Raw genomic sequence first — 18,266 nt, forward strand, 5'->3', positions numbered from 1 at the left:
GATGCAACCACGAGAAAAATCCCATTATTTACAATGTTCCAGTTTGAACGATTGATGCAACCACTATTACAGTCCAATTAGTTACTATGCTCTCGTTGGAATTAATGATACATCCGCTGTCATGGTTATATTGATTACAATGATTCTCTTTGAGCTAACGATAGATCCCCTGTTATTTATTTTTGTTTATGTGTAACAGATCCCCCCATTATTATTCAGCACATTGCTTCATCAGAAATACTTATCGATTCGCTGTTACAGCCCTGTCTTCTGCCTGGGACCTATATCTCCCCATTCACTGTTAACTTCCTGTTCTGTGAATCGGTCGATGTCGGACATATTCCTCCATACATTGTACAGCTGTGTTGTCCACTTCAGGGTCAAACTTGTTGGCGAACAAGGGTTTCTGTTGGACGATCCAGTGCAGATCTGCAGAAGCATAAACACAGACTTGATGGCGGTACCTTCCTGTACAAGGCGGATATAAGGCACCTTTCTCAACATCACCAGCCTCAAAAGACCACTTCACTGCTCGAGTAAGGATTGGTGGGTCACCCCTACGGTGCCTGGGAGTGTCTGGAATGGAGCCGGGTACCTCGGGCATTCTCTGCAGGGTCGCCCAGATGTGTTCATCGGGGCTGTAGGTGTCCTCCGACCACTTGAAAAACGCCTGGATTTCCGAGTTCACAAATAAATTACTCACAAATTCTCTGGTGACCATAATGTATGCGGCCCCCACAAACATGGGGCTCCGTATGGGAGGGGGGCTCTTCTCTCGATCTGTTAAAACCACAGTTCCACGGATATCATAATGAAACTTCCATCGTCTCTGAAAGTCAAGAAAAGAGCAATCATTTCTCATTTTCCAACGTCATCCTATTTTATTTCTACCGTAACATAACTAACAGCGGTATCGAATAATGATAAATTTAGACTTTAGATAATGTTTTTTTGCTTGTATAAATTTTGCATATAAAATTCTGATACATAGAGCAGCTCAAAAGAGGAAATCTAGCAGAAATGATAAGGTGGAGGCTCACTGCACAGCGACTAATGGCCGATTGAAGGGAAATGATACGGGAAATGTCAGCAGATTAGGTCAGATTGGTTATTTAGAATTGCTCTGGTCACCCACAAGTATGGAATTTAGACACGTGAAATAAAATAAGCCAATCAACAATCGCATCTGAAAGAAAAGTGTGTCAAGGCTTTGAAAACAATGTATTTAACAGCAAATGATCATCTGCCAGTTCCCTGGGAAGAGGGCCCAATACGGTAAATAGGAAGTTATCCTTCTATTATTCTACATGTTCCTATGTTGCTATGTTCCTCTGAAGTTATCCTTCTATTCTCGTGCCCAAACCGAGTGATTTCAAACATAAGACGTGGGGCATGAGGCAGCCTAACTCGAGGTTCAAGTCAGCGCTTGACTCTCCAATGAAGTGAAGCGGGAGATGTGAGACCACCGGCAGGAGGTAATGTCACACCCCTTGTGATTCAGGTGACGTGTGGTGTAACTGCAATTTGATGATGAGCAAGTTCCAATCATCCACTCCTTCAAATATCCATTCAGTTCCTTTTGATTACATATAACCGCTTCCACTGCCCCCTTTGGCGGCTGAGCAGACATGAAGCTGGCGCATTTACCTGTTTGTATCCCGGTGGACGGTCCGAATCTATCACATTTGAGCCGTTCATGGCAATGAGACTGTTGACCATCTCTCGGTTGGTTTTCGTTGGAAAGTCTTGTCCACACACATTGATGAGATATCTCCACGGGACTGAGCTCCTCAGCAGCTCTTCCATGCAATTCAGATCAGCCTGAACCCTGGACCATGACGCGTACGTCACCGTCTCTAATTTACTGGCAACGAAGACATTACTGAAACAAGAGGCGATGGCCTGGACGGCCGAGTGAAACTGTTTTGGAGACTTCCTGTCCACGTGGACGCAGTACACATTCTGAGGAGCGTAAATGCTTCTTAAGAGCCTCTCAAACATCTCGATCTTTTCATAGATCACCATAGAATAGGCCAGAGGGAAATCGCGTTCCTCGGTGCTTGAGGAGAAACTGATGTATTTGCGGTTTTTAACAAAAGAATCGCAGTCTCGGGTCATTGTTAAGTAATCGATTTCAGTGAAGACTTTGTGTTTGTTTGCGATTGTAATCGAATTGATTAGAGCTTTTTCAACGGATTCCGGGTCACCGCTAATTATCTTCCAGCAACTCGAGTTCATTTCTGACTTATTGAGAGATGCATTTCGCTCAACATAACCTGGTTTTAGTTTAACTGGTTTCCAATAGTTTACCAACAGATTTCCTCTCCGGGAAAAATATCCACCAAGAAAAGTCACAGCGAGTCCGCACAGGGTTGACATCAGTACCGCCCGCCTGTAAGAACCCCATGCTAATATCATCATTGCCCTTTCACGAGTATTTAAAATGTAAATCTGTGATCCGATTTCCAGATATATTTCTTATGCAAATATAAACTTTGAGGAATTGTGCTCTTGACAAGTCGGCACTTTGTTCCCGGAATTTGGATAAATTTGGTACCGAATTTTCAGGCACCAATGAATTCAAATCGGATGCTCGGGGATGACAACAGCTATTGTGGCTTCATTGGGTTTCAGCTGTCAGCTCTGTTGGACAGGTCGCACCTGCTCCTGGTGTCTTGTCCCACTTCCAGTGTGCCTTTGTGATCGGTCAGACCTTGCACCTTCCCTCACTCTCTCAATCAGTCACTCGCTCACTCTCTCCGCTCTTTGCGCTTTGTGGCACTTAGCGTCTCAATTTCTTGTCGCAGAGATTCAATCTTCGCTTCACAAAAGTCCCTGTAATAGGTTTCTCCCTCGTGTAACCGCTGTCAGTCGGTGTACCGTTTGGAGGCATTTAGCGTCTCAATTTCTTGTCGCAGAGATTCAATTTTCACTTCACAAAAGTCCCTGTAATCGGTTTCTCCCTCGTGTAACCGCTGTCAGTCGGTGTACAATTTCCACATTCTCTATTGCCTTTTTCGTAACTTAGGCTTTTCCGTAAACTTTTACTGAAAGAAGGGAGAAGGCTCGGGCGGGTCTCATGAAAGATTCAAGACCTTAAACGGAAAGGACGAGGAAAGCGATAACAGAGTCCAGAACAAGAGAGCATAGCGTCAAACATGGACGAGAGAAAAAAAGAAAGACGAACATTCACACAGCGCCTTTCATAACCTCAGGATGTCCCAAGAGGCTTTACGGCCAGTGTCGTCACAGTTGTAATGTTGGAAACGCGGCAGTTGCTTTTGTGTACAGCAAGATCCCACGAACACCAATGTGATAATGACCGGATAACCTGTTTCAGTGATGTTGATTGAGGCACAAATATTGGCCGGTACACCGGGGCAGTGGAATAACAAACTTCGACCTGAGAGGGTAGACTCTCATTTGAAACACGGCATCACGCATCGGACAGCGCTCCCTCAGTACTGCCCCTCCGAGAGTCCAGGGCGACATCAGTAGCGTACGGAGTTACAGGACAGGGTTCCAATCCCTGTCTGTCTGAACTGCAAATTCTGAAGTCGGGAGGAGGCGTCACTGGATCAGGACTGGCTAAATCCCCAAAGTCCGTGTTCCTGCTTTCTGTGCTGGAGCCGCTCTTAAAATGTGTCCGTGGGGAGACTGGTGGGGATCAGGAGTGGGTTCATCCCTGAAATGTCCGGTGTAAAATGGGCTCCCCCCTGAGATCGCACACTTACAGAATTGTCGCATCCTCGGCGCTGGAGAACACATCAGACCGCGGGAAATAGGCTTTAGAGAGAAAGGAGAACGCGAGGAATGAAAGAATAAAACACGGAACTGAAGCTTAGAAATTGCATGAACCTTGTCTCGGTTCGGCAATGATTGTCAGTTTCTTTATTACCCTGTGGATTTTGCAGGTTATTTCATTTTATTTCCTTACAACCAGTCAGGCAGAATTTCCTTGTTTATTTTGGCAAGTCCCAAGTTTGGAATTTGACCTGAGCCTTGTTTTATGAGATTCAGAGCTCACTCTCTGTGTGAAAGCAGCTGCCGCACCTCAGGATGGATTTCAACTAAAACATTCCTCAGTTGTTTCAGGACAGGGAGCGGCCTCTCTGACGAAATCATATCGAACCGATTTGACAATTCGCTGCTGCTTCTACTGTGAACAAAGTTTATTCTCAATTTTACTTTCTCTCTTCTTGTTCCAGGGAAGTTCAGTAAAACAGACACATGGTTCGAAATAAATTGTTACATTTCCATCTGGGACATTGTTCGCTAAAAGTCCAAGCGATTTCCTGATGTTTGCACTTTCAACACAGGGCCCAAGTGCCGGTGTCTTGTCAGTGAGCTGAGCTGTTTCTGTCGGTGAGGACATTAACCATTTAACCGGTGAATTAAACTATCCCTGAGCATCAATCGCCTCAGCCACTGGGGGAAAGATCACTGACATTCCAAAGTTACATTTATCACTGTAAATCTTCATTAGATACACCCGTCACATTGTTAAATGCAGAAAAGCTCATTCCTGCACTAGAGTCGGTATAAAGATTGAATTTTCCTCTTTTTCAGCTTGGCTATCACAGAGTAATCACGGGATGGGAGTGTCCGAAAAGAGACAATGTTTGAGGACAGATTGTGATGGTAATTCCGAGGGATGTATTGCGATATTTCATTTCACTCTCTCATTTCTCCTTTGTTTTTTGACCCAGATTAAGTATTTACTCGGGCCGGAGACAGAGGTTCAAGCGTCGGCCCCAAACTTCCCCAATATTTGTCTTCGAGTGAACTCTCCCGCCACAGACCTTCTCTTTCCTGCTGGAACTCACCCGCCTCATACATAGGAACATTGGAACAGGACGAAGCCATTCAGCCCCTCGAGCCCACTCCGCCATTTGATAAGATCATGGCTGTTCCCTGATCTCACTCCATATACCTGCCTTTGGCCCATATCCCTTTATATCTTTGGTTGCCAAAAAGCTATCTATCTCAGATTTAAAATTAGTAATTGAGCTGGTATCAATTGCCGTTTGCGGAAGAGAGTCCCTAACTTTTACCACCCTTTGTGTGTAGAAGTGTTTTCTAATCTCACTCCAGAAAGGTGTGGCTCTAATTTTTGGACTGCGCCCCCTCGAATCCCTAACCAGCAGAAATGGTTTCTCACTATCCAGCCGATCTGTTCCCCTCAATATCTTATAAACTTCGATCCGATCATCCCTTAACCTTCGAAACTCTGGAGAATACAACTCCAATTTGTGTAATCTCTCCTCGTATCTTAACCCTTGAAGTCCGGGTATCATTCCAGTAAACCTGCACAGCACTCCCTCCAAGGCCAATATGTCCTTTCGAAGGTTCGGTGCCCAGAACTGCTCACAGTACTCCAGATGCGGTCTCACCAGGGTTTTGTATAGCTGCACCATAATTTCTGCCCCCTTGTACTCCAGTCCTCTAGATATAAAGGTCAGCATTCCATTAGCCTTGTTAACTATTTTCTGCACATGTTCATGACAATCAATGTTCTGTGCACCTGAACCCCTAAATCCCTTTGAACGTCCACTGTTCTTAACTTTTTGCCATTTAGAAAGTGCCCTGTTCTTCTCTTTCCTGCTTGAACTCTACCGCCACAGACCTTCTCTTTCCGACCAAAACTCTCCCGCCACTGATCTCCTCTTTCCGACTAGAACTCTCCCGCCACAGACCTTCTCCTTCTTGCTTGTTTCCATCCATCGCTGATTTAAGCTGAGAGTTTTCTATTCAACCGAACAAGCCGAGCGCCGATCGCCGATCGCGGACCCCCAAACCCAATGTCCATCCGCCTGCAACGATCGCGGACCCCCGACCCCAATCACGGAACCCGGCACTGACCCAAGATTCCGCCCCCCCCCCCCCCCAACCCCATCAACGATCGCGGACACCCGCGATATTCCCCGATCCAGACACCCACACCCCTCGCCGATCTGACGCCAGATCGGTCCACCCATTACTGACGACCCTCGTACCAACCTATGCCCCGTACCAACACATGCCAAACTATGCCCCGTGCCAACCCATGCCAACCTATGTCACCGTGCTCCCCATGCCCCCCATCCGTACAAACAAAGACTTACCTGAAGGGTTATCTGTACACGTGCTCAAAAGCAAAATACTGTGGATGATGGAAATCTGAAATAAAACCAGAAAATACTGGAGAAGCTCAGCAAGTCAGTCATCGTCTGTGGTTAACGTTTCAGGTCGAAGATATTTCGTCAGAACTAGAAGATATGAAAAGAGTTCAAGATTTTCAGCAAGTCCAGTGCCAGGGAAAGATTGGGGAGAAGAGTAAAGAACAAAAGGGAAGGTCTGTGGCAGGAGAGTTCACTTCAAAATAAATATTGGTGAAGTTTGGGGCCGTCGCATGAGGATCTGTCTCCGGCCCGAGCAAATCCCTAATTCTGGTCAAAAAACAAAGGGGAAATTAGAGAGAAAAAGGGAATATCGCTCTGAATCTCATATAACAAGGGTTAGATTAAATATCGCTCTGAATCTCAAATAACAAGGGTCAGATCAAATATCGCTCTGAATCTCACAACAAGGATCAGATCAAATATCGCTCTGAATCTCATATAACAAGGGTTAGATCAAATATCGCTCTGAATCTCAAATAACAATGGTCAGATCAAATATCGCTCTGAATCTCACAACAAGGATCAGATCAAATATCGCTCTGAATCTCACAACAAGGGTCAGATCAAATATCGCTCTGAATCTCACAACAAGGATCAGATCAAATATCGCTCTGAATCTCACAACAAGGATCAGATCAAATTCCCAATTTGTGACTTGCCAAATTGAAAAAAAGGAAAGTTTATCTGATTAGTTGTGATGAAATAACAAGGATATAACCTTCAAAATCTGCACGGAAATAAAGAGGCAGAAAATCATTGCAGGTTTAAGGTAAGTTCATGTAGATTCTCAGCTTCTGTTCCATGTTTTATTCTTTCATTCCTCCCGTTCACCTTTCTCTCTGAAGCCTATTTCCAGCGGTCTGATGTGTTCTCCAGCGCCGAGGATGCGATTATTCAGTGAGTGTGCGATCTCAGGGGGGAGTCAATTTTACACCGGACATTTCAGGGCTAAACCCACTCCTGGTCCCCACCAGTCTCCACACGGGCACAATTTAAGAGCGGCTGTCGGACAGAAAGCAGTAACACGGACTTTGGGGATTTACCCCATCCTGCCCAAGTTGCGCCTCCTTCCTTCTTTAAAAATTGCAGTTCAGACAGACAGGGATTGGAACCTGTCCTTGTACTTTCTTGCGGATTTTTACTGTAACACTCAATCAACCTTTCTTTGCCCAGTGTTTTTCTTATTGAACTAATCAAAGGCGGGACCAGCAATTCACACTGAACACGTAGCTCAGCTTAGTAAAGGGTTAATACATTCGCACTGGTGGATCATCGCTCTCTGCCGAGCACCTGGACAATCAGCCTCTGGTGACATGAGGCCCGCCCGAGCGCGATCCAGTCACAGGATCGGAGAAAGATCGACAAAAATGTTTACACCGATTAATTAAAATAATTAATTACTGATTCACACCACAATGTCAGTTTCGGTCAGTTGGAAAAGGATGTGAATTAGCTGGGAGAATAGAGCAGGAGCTTCTGTTTTTGGTGAAATAAGTTCATGTTAATGAGGCGTTTATCTATCAAACTCACTCAACGAATAAAACAAGGAGGGGTTGTTGCCATTTGAGATAAATTGACCTCAGAAATGTGTTAGTTTCAAACCGACCACAGGATTGAAGCGATCTCCTTCACAGATAAAAGGATCCTGGTCACTGGTCTTGTGTAATTAACTATTTAAATTTCTAACAGGTAGAAGGGCCCATCATTAATCTTTATATAAAAAAGTAATTATTATATTAGCAAAAGGTAGGAGGGCCTATCACTGACCTTTATATAAAAAGTAACCTCTGAAATAACCAACAGGTCGGAGGGTCCATTACTAAGCTTTAAATAAAAAGTAAGTACTCGAATTATAAGAACATAAGAACATAAGGAATAGGAGCAGGAATAGGCCAATCGAGCCTGCTCCGCCATTCAATAAGATCACGGCTGATCTGATCCTAACCTCAAATCTAAACTCATGTCCAATTTCCTGCCCGCTCCCCGTCATCCCGAATTCCCTTTAATTGTAGGAAACTGTCTATTTCTGTTTTAAATTTATGTAATTCCAAATTGTTGGGAGGCTCCATCATTAATCTTTATTTATAAAGTATCTATTCAAATTACAAACAGGTGGGAGAGTCCATCACTAATATTTATATAAAATTAAGCATTCGAGTTACCTACGGTTAGGAGGGCCCATCACTAATATTTATACAAAATGCAAGTGTTCGAATTACATCCACGTCGGAGGGTCCATCACTAATCTTCATATAAAATGTAAGTGTTTTAATGAATTACAGGTAAGAGGGTCCATCACTAATCTATATATAAACAGTAACTATTTTACTTACCTACAGGTAGGAGGGCCCATCACCATTCATTATAAAAAAAAATATTTACTCCGATGAGAAAAATGGGAAAGAAAGGAAAACATTCTTGAAATAAAAAAGGAAGTACTCCAATTACCAGCAGGTAGGAGGGCCCATCACTAATCTTTATATAAAAAGTATCTATTCGAATAACCAACAGGTAGGAGGGTCCATCACTAATCTTTATATTAAAAGTATCTATTCGAATAACCAACAGGTAGGAGGGTCCATCACTAATCTTTATATTAAAAGTATCTATTCGAATAACATACAGGTATGAGGGCCCATCACTAATCTTTATATTAAAAGTATCTATTCGAATAACCAACAGGTAGGAGGGCCCATCACGAATCTATGTATAAAAGTATCTATTCGAATAACCAACAGGTAGGAGGGCCCATCACTAATCTATATATTAAAAGTATCTATTGGAATAACCAACAGGTAGGAGGGCCCATCACTAATCTTTATATTAAAAGTATCTATTCGAATAACCAACAGGTAGGAGGGCCCATCACTAATCTATATATAAAAGTATCTATTCGAATAACCAACAGGTAGGAGGGCACATCACTAATCTATATATTAAAAGTATCTATTCGAATAACCAACAGGTAGGAGGGCCCATCACTAATCTATATATTAAAAGTATCTATTCGAATAACCAACAGGTAGGAGGGTCCATCGCTAATCTATATATAAAAAGTATCTATTCGAATAACCAACAGGTCGGAGGGCCCATCACTAATCTTTATATAAAAAAGTATCTATTCGAATAACCAACAGGTAGGAGGGCCCATCACTAATCTTTATATAAAAAAAGTATCTATTCGAATAACCAACAGGTAGGAGGGCCCATCACTAATCTATATATTAAAAGTATCTATTCGAATAACCAACAGGTAGGAGGGTCCATCACTAATCTATATATAAGAAACTGCACAAAATATCAAGTTTGGATTGCACATCTCTAATCCATACATAAAAAGTTACTACTTAAATTATAAACAGGTCCGAGGGTCCATTGTTAATCGTTCTATAAAAAGTAACGACTCGAATTACCAACAGGTCGGAGGGCCCATCATTGATGTTTATTTTAAAAATAACTGCTCGAATTTTAATCTGGTAGGAGGGAAGTCACGAATCGTTATACGAAAGGACAGACTCGAATTATAGGAACAGAGGAACATCGGAACAGGAGTGGGCCATTCAGCTCCTCGAGCCGCTCCGCCATTTCAGAAGATCATGGCTGATCTGTGATCTAACTCCATATACCTGCCTTTGGCCCATGTCCCATTATAACTTTGGTTGGGAAAAAGCTATCTGTTAGATTTAAAATCAGCAATTGAGCTCGCATCAATTTTTAGACAGTGCCCCCGAGTCCGAGAATCCCCAACCAGCGGAAATAGTTTCTCTCTATCCATCCTATCTATTCCCCTTAAAGTCTTATAAACTTCGATCAGATCACCGTTTAACCTTCCAAACTCCAGAGAATAGAACCCCAATTTGCATAATCTCTCCTCGTAACTTAACCCTTGAAGTCCGGGTGTCATTCTAGTAAACCTACGCCGCATTCTCTCAAAGGCCAATATGTCCTTCCGAAGGTGCGGTGTTCAGAACTGCTCACAGTACTCCAGGTGCGGTCTAACCAGGGTTTTGTATAGCTGCAGCATAACTTCTGCCCCCTTGGACTCTTGTCCTCTGGATATAAAGGCCAACATTCCATTAGCCTTATTGATTAATTTCTGCACCTGTTCATGACACTTCAATGATCTATGCACCTGAACCCCTAAGTCCCTTTGGATATACACTGTTTTTAACCTTTTACCATTTTCAAAGTACCCTGTTCTATCCTTTTTTGGTCCAAAGTGGATGACCTCACATTTGTGTACATTGAATTATATTTGCCACAGTTTTGCCCATTCACCTAATCTATCAATATCGCTTTGTATTTTTATGTTTTCATCTACACAGCTTACAATACCACCAACCATTGTGTCATCGGCAAACTTAGTTATGAGACTTTCTATGCCTTCATCTAAGTCGTTAATAAATATTTTGAATAATTGAGGCCCCTGGACAGATCCCTGCCGAACACCACTTGTGAAATCCTGCCAATGTGAGTACCTAACTATTATCGCAACTTTCTGTCGCTTTTCGCTCAGCCAACGTCCTAACCAAGTCCGTGCTATTCTCTCGATTCCATAGTCTTCCAGCAAAGCTAACAGTCTCTTATGTGAGACTTTATCAAATGCCTTCTGGAAGTCCATATAAATAATATCCATTGACATTCCCTTGTCCACTACTTTAGCAACCTCTTCAAGAAATTCAATCAGATTTGTGAGCCACGACCTGGCTCTCTCTGATTAACTGAAAATTCTCAAGGTGTTCAGTCACCCTATCCTTAATTATAGACTCCAGCATTTTCCCCACAACAGATGTCAGGCTAACTGATGTATTATTCCCGGGTTTCCCTCTCTCTCCTTTCTTAAAAAGCGGAGTGACATGTGCAGTTTTCCAATCTGGAGGGACGTATCCTAAATCTAGATAACTTTAAAGGATTATAGTTAGGGCATCTGCAATGTACTCACCTACTTTCTTTAAAACCCTGGGATGGAAAACATCCAGGTATTTGTTACTGTTTAGTGCTATTATTTTCTTCATTTATCTTGTTTTACTCATGCTAATTTTATTGAGTCCCTTTCCCCGATTCAATATTAGTTTTCTTGGGATTTCCGGTATGCTATCCTCTTTTTCGACTGTAAATGCTGACGCAAAGTAATTATTCAACATGTCCACCATTTCACCATTTCAGTTTTTAAGGGGCCAACACTGCTCCCGACCACCCGCTTTTTCCGAATATAACTATAAAAGTTCTTCGTAATTGTTTTGATATCCCTTGGAAGTTTATTTTCATACTCTCTTTTTGTAGCCCTTACCATCTGTTTTGTGACCCTTTGTTGATCTTTGTATCTTGCCCATTCGCCAGGATCTGTGCCATTTTTTGCATTTTTTAATGCCCTTTCCTTATGTCTTATAATGTCCTTACCTCTTTAGTTGTCAATGGCTGTTTTTTTTGACAAGTCGAGTTCTTGCCCCTCAGGGGCATAAACCAGTTCTGTATCTCGTCAAATGTTTCTTTAAACATTCCCCACTGATCGTCAGTCGTTTTACCCATTAACAGATTTGCCCAGTTTATTGTGGACAGTCTCTTTGAAGTCGGCCTTACCCAAGTCTCGGATCTTAGCAGCTGATTCACTTTCAAACACTGCCTTGAACTCGATCATGTGATGATCGCTATTGGATTGATGTTCGCGCACAGTTAAGCTGTTAACTAAATCTGGTTCATTACTCATTACTCATTACTAAATCTAGTATGGCTTGCCCCCTTGTTGCTTGTAGGACATACTGCTGTGGAAAACTATCCCAAACACACTCAAGAAAATCACTACCTTTCTGACAGTTGCGAGTCTGCTTTTCCCAATCTATGTGAAGGTTAAAGTCCCCCATTAACACCACTCTGCCTTTGTTACACGCTTGCCTAATCTCTGCATTTATACAATCTAGCACTTCAGAGCTGCTGCCAGAGGCCCTATGCACAACACCCACTGTAGTCTGAGATCCTTGCCTATTTCTCAATTCAACCCATAATGTCTCTGTTGGCTGCTTACCTCTCGGTATGTCCTCCTTTATCACGAAGGCTACTCCTCCCCCTCTTCAATTTTCCCTATCTCTCCTGTAGACTTTATAACCCGGTATATATTGTTACCAATCCTGACCATCCTGTAGCCATGTCTCAGTAAAATCGATCATGTCATACCCTCCAATTTGAATTTGAACCTGGAGTTCATTAAATTTATTCCTTATACTCCGTGCATTTGTGTATAGAACTCGTAGTTGAACCACACACCATAGCCTGACCTTCAGCTTTGATGCTGGATTAATATCTTTACACCTAATAATTTTCACATTATCTGTAGTGTCTAAAGTATACTTTCTTTAAGCTGCTGTACGCTTTTCCCTTTCACTTGTTCTTGAACAACTGTTTCTATAATTTTATTGTAAATTTTCCCTGGGCCTTCCCCACTCTTGCTCCTCTCAACTTGACTCCCTTCTGACACCCCGCTCAGTTGCCCAACCCCCTGCCACTCGAGTTTGAACCTTCACCAACAACACGAGCAAATACCCCCGCGAGGACAATGGTCCCGGTCCCGCTTATATAGGTCCCACCTTCCCCAGAACCAGTCCCAATGTCGCAGGAATCTAAATCCCTCCCTCCTACACCATCCCTGAAGCCACGCATTCATCCGATCTATTCTCCTGTTCCGATGTTCACTCGCACGTGACACTGGTAGTAATCCTGAGATCACTTCCTTTGAGCTTCTGCTTTTTAATTTATCTCTTAACTCCTTTAATTCACCTTGCAGCAGCTCATCCCTGAGGCCCAAGGCAGAATGGTCAAAAAAAGTACAAGCCCATGGGATGCAAGGGAAAGTGGCTAGTTGGATCCAAAATTGAATCAGTGGCAGGAAGCAAAAGCTAATGGTCGACGGGTGTTTTTGTGACCGGAAGGCTGTTTCCAGTGGGGTTCCACGGGGCTCAGTACGAGGACCCTTGCTTTTTGTGGAATATATTCAAGATTTAGACTTAAATGTAAGGGCTATGATTAAAAAGTTTGCAGATGATACAAAAATTGCCCATGTGGTTGATCGTGCCAGACTCTCAGTAAAGGAAGATAGAGTTGAGATACAGGATGGCTGAAAATGATAAAGAAGTGGTACTTAAAAGGCTGATTGTACTTAAAGTGGATAATTCACCCGGTCCGGATGGGATGCATCCTAGCTTGCTGATGGAAGTAAGGGTGGAAATTGCGGAGCTGTTGGCCATAATCTTCCAAACATCCATAGATACGGGGGTGGTGTCAGAGGATCGTAGAATTGCAAAAGCTACGCCCTAATTCAAAAAAGTGTGTCAGGATGAACCCAGCAAATGTAGGCCAATCAGTTTAATCTCAGTGGCGGGGAAACTTTTAGAAACGATAATCCGGGGCAGAATTAACAGTCACTTGTGCGAGGTGGATTGATTAGGGAAAGCCAGCACGGATTGTAAAAGACAAATCGTGTTTAACTAACCTGACAAAGTTTTTTGATGAGTTCCAAGAGAGGGGAGATGAGGGCAATGCAGCTGATGTAGTATATATGGACTTCCAAAAGGCTTTTGATAAAGTGTTGCATGGTAAGCTTAGCATCAAGATTGCGGCCCATCGAATAAAGGGGGCAGTAGCAACATGGATACCGTATTGGCTAAGTGACAAGAAACAGAGAGTAGTGGTGAACGGCTGTTTTTCGGACTGGAGGGAAGTGTACTGCGGTGTTCACCAGGGGACTGTGCTGGGACCACTGCTTTTCTTGATATAGATAAATGACTTGGACTTTGCGAGTACATGGCATAAACTCAAAATGTGCAGATGACTTAAAACTTGGAAGGGTATAAACAGTGAGGAGGATAGTGATAGACATTTCAGAGGAAATAGCCAGGCTGCTGGCATGGACAGACACGTGGTTGATGAAATTTAATGCAGAAAAATGCGAACTGATGCATTTAAGCAGGAAGAACGAGGAGAGTCAATATAAACTAGAGGGCACAACTCTAAAAGGGTTATAGGAACAGAGAGATCTGGGGGTAGATATAGAAAAATCGTTGAAGGTGGCAGGGCAGGTTGAGAAAGAGGTTAAAAAGCGTACGGAATCTTGGGCTTTATAAATAGAGGCATAGAGTGCAAAAGTATGGATGTCATGATGAACCTTTCTGAAACACTGGGTCGGCCACAACTGGACTATTGTGTCCAGTTCTGGGCACCGCACTTTAGGAAACGTTACTTTATTAGCCGAGGCATAGAATACAATAGCAGGGAGGTTATGCTGGAAGTGTATCAAGCAGTGGTTAGGCCACAGCTTCAGTATTGCATGCAGTTCTGGTCACCACATAACAGGAAAGATGTACTCGAGACGGTACAGAGGAGATATAATAGGATGTTGCAAGGACTGAAGAAATTTAGCTCTGAGGAATGATTGGATAGGCTGGGTTTGTTCTCCTTGGAACAATGGAGGCTGATGGGAGATTTAAGTGAGGTGTGTAAAATTATGAGGGGCCTAGATCGAGTGGATAAGGAGGAGCTATTTCCTTTAGCAGGGTTGCCAGGGATGAGAGGACATAGATTTAACATAATTGGTAGAAGGATTAGATGGGAGCTACAGAGAATTTTTATCATCCAGTGGGAGGTCGGGATGTGGAACTCACTGCCTAAAATGGTGGTCGAGGTAGAAAACCTGAACTCATTTAAAACGTACTTGGATATGCACTTGAAGTGCCATAACCGACATGGTTATGGACCAAGTGCTGGAAATTGGGATTAGGCTCGAAAGCTCTTTCTCGGCCGGCACAGACATAAAGAAGGAAAAATTCCAATCCAGCCAATTACCGCCCCATCAGTCTACTCTCAATCATGTGCAAAGTGATGGAAGGGGTCGTCGACAGTGCCATCAAGCGGCACTGAATCACCAATAACCTGCTCACTGACGTTCAGTTTGGGTTCCGCCAGGCCCACTCGGCTCCAGGCCTCATTGCAGCCTTGGCCCAAAACTGAATTAAAGAGATGAATTCCAGAGGTGAGGTGAGAGTGACTGCCCTTCACATCAAGGCAACATTTGACCCAGTGTGGCATCAAGGGGCCCGAGTAAAATTGAAGTTAAAAGGAAACAGTGGGAAAACTATCCATTGGCTGGAGTCATACCTAGCACAAAGGAAGATCGTCGAGCTTGTTGGGGATCAATCATCTCAGCCCCAGAACATCGCTGCAGTAGTTTCTCAAGGCAGTGTCCTCGGCCCAACCGTCTTCAGCTGCTTCATGGATGACCTTCCCTCCATCATAACGTCAGAAATGGGGATGTTCGCTGATGATTGCACAGTGTACAGTTCCATTCGCAACACTTCAGTTAATGAAGCAGTCCGAGCCCATATGCAGCAAGACCTGGAAAAGATCCAGGCTTGGGCTGATAAGTGGCAAGTAACATTCGCGTCAAACAAGTGCTAGAAGATGACCGTATCCAATAAGAGAGAGTCCAACCACCTCCCGTTGACATCCAATGGCATTAGCATCGCCTAATCCCGCACCATCATCATCCTGGGGGTCACCATTGGCCAGAAGCTGAACTGGACCAGCCACATAAATACTTTGGCTACAAGAGCAGATCAGACACTGGATATTCTACGATGGTAATGAAGTTGAATGTCAAGGGGAGGTGGTTAGACTCTCTCTTGTTGGAGATGGTTATTGCCTGGCACTTGCCTGACGCGAATGTTACTTTGCTGATGATTGAGAGTAGACTGATGGGGCGGTAAATGGCCGGATTGGATTTGTCCTGCCTTTTGTGGACAGGACATACCTGGGCAATTTTCCACCTTGTCGGACAGATGCCAGTATTGCAGCTGTACTGGAACAGTTTGGCTGGAGGCGAGGCTTGTTCTGGACCACAAGGCTACAGCACTGCAGCAGGTATGTTGTCGGGTCCCAAAGCCTTTGCTGTGTCCAGTGCACTCAGCCGTTTCTTGATATCACGTGAAGTGGATCGAATTGGCTGAAGACTGGCTTCTGTGATGGTGTGGATATCAGGAGGAGGCCGAGATGGATCATCCACTCGGCACTTCTGGCTGAAGATGGTTGCAAACACTTCAGCCTTGTCTTTTGTACTCGCGTGCTGGACTCCGCCATCATTGAGGGTGGGGATGTTTACAGTGCCTCCTCTTCCCATAGTTGTTTAACTGTCCACCACCATTCACGACCAGATGTGGCAGGACTGCAGAGCTTTGATCTGATCCGCAGGTTGTGGAATCGCTTAACACTGTCTTTCGCATTTTGCTTCCGCTGTTCAACATGCCTGTAATCCAGAGCTGGAGCTTCACCAGGTTATAACTGTTTAACAATATTAAGTGCATGACTTTGACTTGGCTTCTTCCTTGACTGTTTGCAAGAATGAGTTTTAGGATAACCTAATCGAGGGTGAGTAAATTAAATTCGTTTTGATCCGAACTGTGTTAAATGTAAGACAGTTCCGGAACCGAATCAGGTAACATTCACCCCTCCAGATAACTCGGAGGGAAAAGCACAGACAATTCCTTAGTGAGGGGTTAAAGGTGGAAACCAAGGATTCGCCTGATTCCTGGGCATTTATTTGTCAGTATATCAAATCCAGCTTTTCTCGAACAGGACATCCACGACGTTGGAAAATACATGAATTCACAGCACAGGAGATTCTGTGCGTCTGTTGCCGTGTATGGGCCACTTGAACACAAGAATGGACAGGAACAATTAATGGATTGGGAAAGTGAATGGACGCATACCGTTAATGGATTGGGAGAATGAATGGACGGATACCATCAATAGATTAGGAATTGAGTGGACGGGAACCATAAATGGATTGGAAAAGTGAATCGATGGACACCATTAATGGATTGGGAGAGTGAATGGATGCTAGAGTAGGCTCTCCACCAGTAATATTAGAGTAGGGTCTCCACCAATAATGTTAGACTACAGTCACCACCAGTATTGTTAGAGTAGGATCACCACCAACAATGTTAGAGCAGGTTAACCACCAGAATGTTAGAGTTGGGTCTCCACCAGTAATGTTAGAGTTGGGTCAGCCCTGTAACGTAATAATAGGGTCACCGCCAGCAATATTAGAATAGGATCACCACCAGTAACGTTACATTAAGGTCTCCAACAGCAATGTTATAGTCGGGCCTCCAACAGTAATGTTCGTACAGGGTAACCACCTGTAATATTAGAGTCGGATCACCATCTGTAATATTGGAGTAGGGTCACCACCAGTAATGTTAGAGTAGAGTCAATACCTGTAATGTTATACGAGGTTCACCACCAGTCATGTGAGAGCAGGGTCACCGCCAATAATGTTAGAGTAGGGACATCACCATTCATGTTCGAGTCGGATCACCACCAGTATTGTTAGAGCAGGGTCTCGACCAGTAATGTTAGAGCAGGGTCTCAAATAGTAATGCGAGATTCGGGTCACCTAATGTTAGAGCTGAGTCATCACCAGTGATCATCGCAGTACAAAACACTTTTTAATTCTGGAATGGATGTGTGAAGTATTTACTGAATTCATGAGGCATCAAGAACCTGAAGCAGTGTCCAGGATGGATGTTCCCAACCCGGTTCACGGGGCGTGCACAGAGCATATTCCCTCAGGGATTACTTTCCGTTCATTGATGTGAATGGACGGAGTTTCGTGGACTGAGCTGTGCAATTTCCCCATTGGCGCCCCCTGCCCACTGAAGAGGAAAATCGCGCCTTGTTTGTTAAGTGACTGTAACTAACGCTACTTATTGTGTAACCTGATTTTTTCACCGGGACACCGATTGTTCTATAAAAGGGGAGTCTTTACAGATCTCAGATACACTCCAGTCGGGACCGTAAAGTGTGAGCGAATTCACACATTCTTCTAAAAAATGGAAAAGCCAACAATTCTTCACATAAAGGAGATTTACTTCCCTGTTCTCGCAGCCTTTGGTTTTCCCGGTAAGTCAATATAACCTGTTGTTTCACAACTGTTCACTATCTCACTGGAAATGATTATGTAAGAAATTCCGAGGATGTCCTGATTTCAGAGTCGCTTATCCACCGGGATAAATGAGTGAATATCAGCGGGAATCCTCGCAGTCCGCGCTGCCTGTGAGG

The 18,266-nt window shown here is 43.7% G+C and overlaps 1 protein-coding gene across 1 annotated transcript; it reads right to left on the bottom strand.

The window, feature by feature from the left end:
- Nucleotides 1-301: 301 nt before the first annotated feature.
- LOC137315040 (beta-1,3-galactosyl-O-glycosyl-glycoprotein beta-1,6-N-acetylglucosaminyltransferase 3-like) lies at nt 302-17,844 on the bottom strand. Its single transcript, XM_067979996.1, has 5 exons — nt 17,785-17,844; nt 6,105-6,159; nt 3,735-3,786; nt 1,648-2,392; nt 302-829 (listed from the first exon to the last, which is right to left on the bottom strand). Exons 1-5 carry the CDS (start codon nt 17,842-17,844, stop codon nt 302-304), a joined length of 1,440 nt encoding a protein of 479 aa, XP_067836097.1.
- Nucleotides 17,845-18,266: the final 422 nt, after the last annotated feature.

This window comes from Heptranchias perlo, unplaced genomic scaffold, assembly GCF_035084215.1.
Source record: "Heptranchias perlo isolate sHepPer1 unplaced genomic scaffold, sHepPer1.hap1 HAP1_SCAFFOLD_53, whole genome shotgun sequence".
Taxonomy (NCBI): Eukaryota; Metazoa; Chordata; class Chondrichthyes; order Hexanchiformes; family Hexanchidae; genus Heptranchias; species Heptranchias perlo.

Coding starts and splice junctions, on each gene's coding strand:
- LOC137315040 (XM_067979996.1), bottom strand. CDS start 17,844: ATGGGGAAATTGCACAGCTCAGTCCACGAAACTCCGTCCATTCACATC. Junction 6,160..17,784: donor TTCACATCAATGAACGGAAA/GTAATCCCTGAG, acceptor GTTTTATTTCAG/ATTTCCATCATCCACAGTAT. Junction 3,787..6,104: donor GTGTACAGATAACCCTTCAG/GTAAGTCTTTGT, acceptor TTCTCTCTAAAG/CCTATTTCCCGCGGTCTGAT.